Source organism: Pomacea canaliculata, linkage group LG8 (assembly GCF_003073045.1).
Source record: "Pomacea canaliculata isolate SZHN2017 linkage group LG8, ASM307304v1, whole genome shotgun sequence".
Lineage (NCBI taxonomy): Eukaryota > Metazoa > Mollusca > Gastropoda > Architaenioglossa > Ampullariidae > Pomacea > Pomacea canaliculata.
Genome location: NC_037597.1, coordinates 14,285,737 through 14,291,700, shown reverse-complemented (window position 1 = coordinate 14,291,700; position 5,964 = coordinate 14,285,737). Strand labels below are relative to the sequence as shown.

General features: G+C 43.5%; 1 protein-coding gene across 1 annotated transcript; it reads left to right on the top strand.

Annotated features, from left to right (window-relative positions):
* Nucleotides 1-246: 246 nt before the first annotated feature.
* LOC112571254 (HHIP-like protein 2) lies at nt 247-5,735 on the top strand. The gene is made up of 8 exons (XM_025250128.1): nt 247-1,455; nt 1,972-2,057; nt 2,485-2,660; nt 2,921-3,064; nt 3,180-3,309; nt 3,742-3,881; nt 5,210-5,291; nt 5,667-5,735. Exons 1-8 carry the CDS (start codon nt 448-450, stop codon nt 5,698-5,700), a joined length of 1,800 nt encoding a protein of 599 aa, XP_025105913.1. The 5' UTR covers nt 247-447; the 3' UTR covers nt 5,701-5,735.
* Nucleotides 5,736-5,964: the final 229 nt, after the last annotated feature.

Sequence of the window (5,964 nt, the reverse complement as noted above, 5' to 3'; positions counted from 1 at the left end):
TACAAAATCTTGTTCTTGAAGTGACAGCAATGTGTATTATGTAATCAAGTTGTAATCTGAAAAACACCATCTTGAGATTATTTGGCGTTCAAGTATAGGCTTATACGGGATTAAAAAGACTCGATAATAGCACCTGTTACCAGGACATAGATTCACAGAGAGAGAGAGAGGGAGGAGAGTAGGAGAAGCGCTGTGATGTGAGTCAGCTCGGCAATCAGATTGTAGCGATATTTTATATACATGTAACACCATGTCACAGGTGGCAGTCAACCAATTCACACAGACAGGGATGCAGTCAGTGGTGACAGTAGAAGGACATTGTTTTCAATCAATTTCTTTTATTTCTTTTCTATGAGTTTGTGTTGCTTTTTTGATTGTTCCCTCAGTATTTAGAGACAAACTATCTTCGGTCTTCACTGCATCGAGCTTAACCAAAAGAGCATTAAGATGTCTGTGAAGCTGCTGGGAGAGATTTGCAGCCTCTGGGTTCTGTGGGCCGTGGTGCACTGTCACCCACAATGTCGAGATGGAAGTCCTCCCGCCGCCAACCCAGAGCTAGATATGTGCGACATGTACAGACAGGAATGCTGCTGCATGACCCCGCAGGACGTCAACCTGGGGGAGGAGTACGAACTTATACGGCATCGTCTGGCCGAGCAGGACTGGAGGCGGTGCCGGGGCTACGTCCGGGACCTGCTCTGCTCAAACTGCTCTCCCATCGCTGCGCACCTCTTCGACACGGATCTCGGCTCCGACGCACAGCGACGGGAGTTGCCTGGAATGTGCCCCGAATTTTGCCGAAGTTTCTTCGCGTCTTGTCGCGACACCTTGTGGTTCTTGTACCCTGACGTTGCCCCACTCGTTGCCTCCATGAACTCGACGACCTTCTGCGAGCGTTACAGGATCCTGGACCTCGGCTACTGCACCTCAAAGTCAGACGAACAACCCCAGGCTAAGCTCAGTGCAGATGAGTTTTCCAACAAAAACGCTGATGAGGTGTGCGTGTGCTTAGAGAAAGTTGCTGATCGTCTGGCCAACCCTGTGTTTGCCAGATCCCCACGTGACCACTCCGGCCGGCTGTTCGTGGGAGAACAAAGTGGGATGATCTATGTGGTGGACTCCACGACAAGAAAGAATCTCAAAACCACCTTCCTGAACATCGAAAACAAGGTCCTCCTCTCACCGTCGTTTGGAGACGAGAGAGGGTTAGTAGGCATGGTGCTTCATCCCAACTTCACTCACAATGGACGATTTTTTATTTACTATAGCACGGCCCTAAACGGCACGGAGGACTCTCTACGTGAGCAGGAAAAGGAGCTGAACGCGCGGTTCGTCCACAAAGTGCGCGTCAGTGAACTCTTCGTGTCGTCACGCGACCCTGAGCAGGCGGATCCGGAGTCGGAGAGAATCCTCTTGGAGGTCTTTAAGCCTTTCGCTAACCACAATGGAGGGGAGGTAAGTAGGGCAGACAGCTGGTTGACTGACATGCGAAACGGTCATCTGTTAGTTTTAGGTTCGTCGAGAATAACATTAGCATGACTATGTTCACAAATGAAAGATGGGGAAAATATGTGAAAAAAATATTCCAAATCGACGGCAGGTAGGTGCGCAGGTGAATGAAGAAAGTGAGTAAAACTCTAACCGAGTAAAAAAAATAATGCAGACATCGAGATTTATAATTTAAAAAATGCTGGGATTAAGGTATTTACTTAAAATTATATTTAGTAAATATTTTTGGTGTGATAAATCTAGAAACGACAAAAAGACAGCCTGTAGGTTTTTCAGTCTTAAGGATTTCAAAAAGAAAAAAACAGAGCAAACGGGTTCTCCTTGTATGATTGGGGAAAAATAGTCAAATTTCCGACTAAAGCCAACGAAAAACTTCTGGCATTTAAAATGATTACTCGGTTTTAATCTAAAAAATTATTCCAATGTGCGTTTTCATTTACATATAAACAAAATTGCAAGTAGATGTTCTTCCTGGACGATGGCTACCTGTACATCACCATTGGAGACGGAGGTGGCGCCGGTGACGTGCACAACCTTGCCCAGAACAAGTAAGACGCTCAGACACCTTAGTCCACATCCTGTTAGAATGCGTTTTCAGTTTAATTCACATCAGATTAGAAGATAACCTTTCAGTCTGGCCCACATCAAGCTAGATGTCGGCTTTCCAGTAAGGTCCAAATAAAGTCAATGTGACCTAGCCCGATGGGAGCGAAGAAAACCATTAATATAATGCCCTCTCCATTTTGAGACGTGTTCCGTACTTAGAAAAAAAATAGCATGATGAAAATTAGACAGAGAAAGATGAATATGATGATGACGATGACGTTGCCGATTATTCCCTTTTCATCAAGAATAATTATGCCCATGTGGGGTCTACTAATTTCCTACAAAAGTTAGAGAGAAATTTTACTCATGAATACACTCCCTGGTCTAGCCACATCCGTATTTCCACGAAAAACTCTGCTCATCTTGCAGGTCTTGGCTTCTGGGCAAGATACTGCGCATAGACGTGGATTCTGACACCCCGGGTGCCTACGGCATACCTCACGACAACCCTTTCGTCCAGGAAGCTGGAGCCCGGGCTGAAATATTTACATACGGAGTCAGAAACACATGGCGATGTGGGGTAGACTCCGGTGATGAAAAGACAGGTCAGGCTGCTTACTACGGTTACTAACACGGATTTTGAATAGTAATGTCGATACACGGCGATGATAATAATAAAGTCAGCAATGATGATGATAACAGGATAGCGACGAACACGACGATGATGACAAAAACGATTAATTGTGCTACATAATAATCTTTACACACTTTTAACACAAAAAATAAAAATTGCTCAAAAATGATTTGCGAAATTGCTAGTCCTGAGTATCCGTATTAAGTATATATATATATTCTATGCCAACAGGAGCGGGCAAGGGAAGAGTACTTTGCGGTGATGTCGGACAGTCTAAGTATGAGGAGCTTAACCTCCTGAAAAAAGGAGCGAACTACGGATGGCGTGCCAGGGAGGGCTTCAGCTGCTACGATCCGACTATGTGTGGTGAAATCGGTTAGTCTTGTGGGCAGAATAATATTTTTTAATATTTACTCATTATCAACGTAGTTTTCTGTGGATGAGATCACCGTTGCCCATCAGTTCTTTCAGGCTGAGCTTTTTTTTTCAGGACCAGAAGAACTCCCAGTTTACGCCTATAACCATTCGATTGGCCAGTCGGTGACAGGAGGTGAGTTTTACAGAGGGTGTCGAAGCCCAGCGCTCAACGGAAAATATGTGTACGGTGACTACATGGTAGGGTAAGTAACAATACAAAGTCTTTGTGTTTTTTTTTCTCCTATTTAACTTGCTTCTGGACAAGGTTCAAATAATCATTCTTCACTCAAAACATGCCTGTGTCGACATTCGTCTACTGATGTTGGTTAGACTGGTATTGTCAATAATGAAACTCTTCTTAAATTACTACCTAGTGGGTTGGTGTTAGGAGAAAATTGAGCGAAGGAAAATATGTGGAAAGGTGAGCACGTGCGTTTGTCTACGTGAGAGCGAGTAATTGTTGAGAGGAGAAGAGAGAGGAGAGACAGAGAGTGTGCGTAATAGAGATAGAGAAAAGAGGGAGAGACACGAGGAGAGACACAGAAATCCATGTTGAATAGTAAATAAAATATGACCTTGCACCTCTTGGCCAGTCAGGTCCAGTAATGTAGTCCCGATTACTCGTCTCTCGACAGTCGCTTGTTCACCTTGGAAGAAAAGGACGGAAGATGGGAGAACAAGGATTTGAAACCTTGCGCAAGCAGCACGTGCAATGCACGAGGGCTGACGTCACAACTCGATCGTTACATCCTGTCCTTTGGGCTCGATGAAGAGGGTAAGACACACAATGTATGCAACAAGCTGCTGTAGTCTCGTGGATAAGTAAACGCTTACTTATAATGGTAATAATCGTTATGGGGGTCACCATTCGACCCTTATGTGGATAGAGGCTAGGTTGGCGAGATAACGAGTTGATACTTATTATTTTATTTGTCCAACAAGATCAGAGATGACAGCAATAAAAAATAATACACATTTATCCTCATTGCGTCGCACTTGTAGACAAAAGTAGGACGACATACGTTTGAAGACTAAACATTACAAGAAACGACGAATCAAGAAGCGCTTTGACAAGATGGAGAAAAAGGACAGAGGAAAACAACGACTAAGCTTAACAGAGGATCGGCTATTTTTCCTGAGCAGAACACTCGCGAAAGCTTTCCCATAATCCTCTGTGCTTAATGTCCATTGATCCGCCTTCGGTGACATTATGCACCACCCGCTCTCAACGATCTGACATACATCAAGTCTTCCACCTCCCACACATCTCCTCGATTCAAGTTTGTTATGTATCACTTTAACATAAAATGAGAAGGGAAAAGCTGGTGTTGATGTGTGATGTGTCGAAACGCTGCTCTCAGCTCAGCATCATGGCACACACACACACACACAAACACACGGACACACACAAACACACGGACAGACGGACACACACACACACACACACACACACACACACACACACACACACACACACACACACACACACACACACACACACACACACAACACATAGATACAAACATAAACTCGCGCGAACTGTCATAAACATGCGTAACCACACACACAGACACACATGCACTCTCACGCACGAACACAACTCACGCCTACTCAGGTCTGATGTGCAGCGACCATCACTCGAAACATGCTTCGGGACAGGTCCTCATAAAGGTTGTGAACTCTCGTGCGTGACGACAGGCGAAAAGTAGCGGAGGAGGAATAATCGATGCCCTCGCAGGAAGCACAAACACGCCTTGGGTGTGTTTCCTGCTGCTGATAAACTGATAAACATCTCTGTCTCTGCAGTTGACAGCACGACAGCTGGCGCCTGTGTCAGGGACCTCCACAACGAGGAGCAGATCGCTAACGAAGCAGACCACTCGAACATCCTCACACTTTGAAGACCATTTCATTTCATACAATATACAAAAATGATTAATATTTTAGTTTTAAAGTTTAGGATTCGACTACTGATTAGCTTGTATTCAGTCACACCTTTAGTACCTGGGATACGCACAGGTGAGAGTAGGTGGCGAACGTTTACCTGTAACATACCTGAGTATACCTGTGATGTCACTACTATCGTTAAAGGTTTTGTCACAGGGGAGGTACTGGTGCTGACCAGCAACAGCAGTAAAAACAAGGTTCGTGATGGAGGAGTCTACAGACTTGTTGACCCGTTCAGGCACGTGAGAACGAGGAATACCACTTTATGGGACTTACATATAGATGTTGATATAACTGAAATGTAAATAATAGACACTTGACATAAACGTGAAACTGACGAATTTAAAAAATAATTAACATGGAATTTATGGCAACGGTTTATCTCTAAGAAAAGGAATCAAGGGGACAAAACAAACTTTTTAAGATGACTGCTTCTCTAATACATTTTTTCTCCCAGAACTGCAGAAATATTTATATATTCAATAAAGGTACACAGTGTAATGTTTATATATCTATAAGACGATGAATGTCAGAAAATATTTATGAGTGAAAGAATTTTACGTACTTTTTCAGCAGCTGATTGGATTATTAATCAAAATGGTATTTTTTTCAGCGGGTCGACGGAAGGAAGTTGCCACAAAAACTAGAGGACAAGGGACTTACAATCGTCACACTGGTAATTAAAAAAAAAAATAATGGACTGGTTTGAGAGAGGGCTATTTTTAGTGAGGGTGGACCATTACTGGAAAGAAGGAATATCTACATCCAAAACACAACTGAAATCAGATTAAAAATACATAGTGCAAATAAATCATGAGTTTTTATTGTGTCTACCTGATTTAGATGAGAGGCAAAAGGAGTGATTTTTTGTGTTTGGTTTGTACACGAGCATTTAAGGCATGCAGAAGGAC

Excerpts from the sequence above, each read along its gene's own strand:
- LOC112571254 (XM_025250128.1), top strand. The coding sequence starts at position 448 with ATGTCTGTGAAGCTGCTGGGAGAGATTTGCAGCCTCTGGGTTCTGTGG. Across the intron at positions 3,310-3,741 it reads TACGGTGACTACATGGTAGG|TCGCTTGTTCACCTTGGAAG; the intron begins GTAAGTAACAAT and ends GTCTCTCGACAG. Across the intron at positions 5,292-5,666 it reads AGACTTGTTGACCCGTTCAG|CGGGTCGACGGAAGGAAGTT; the intron begins GCACGTGAGAAC and ends TATTTTTTTCAG.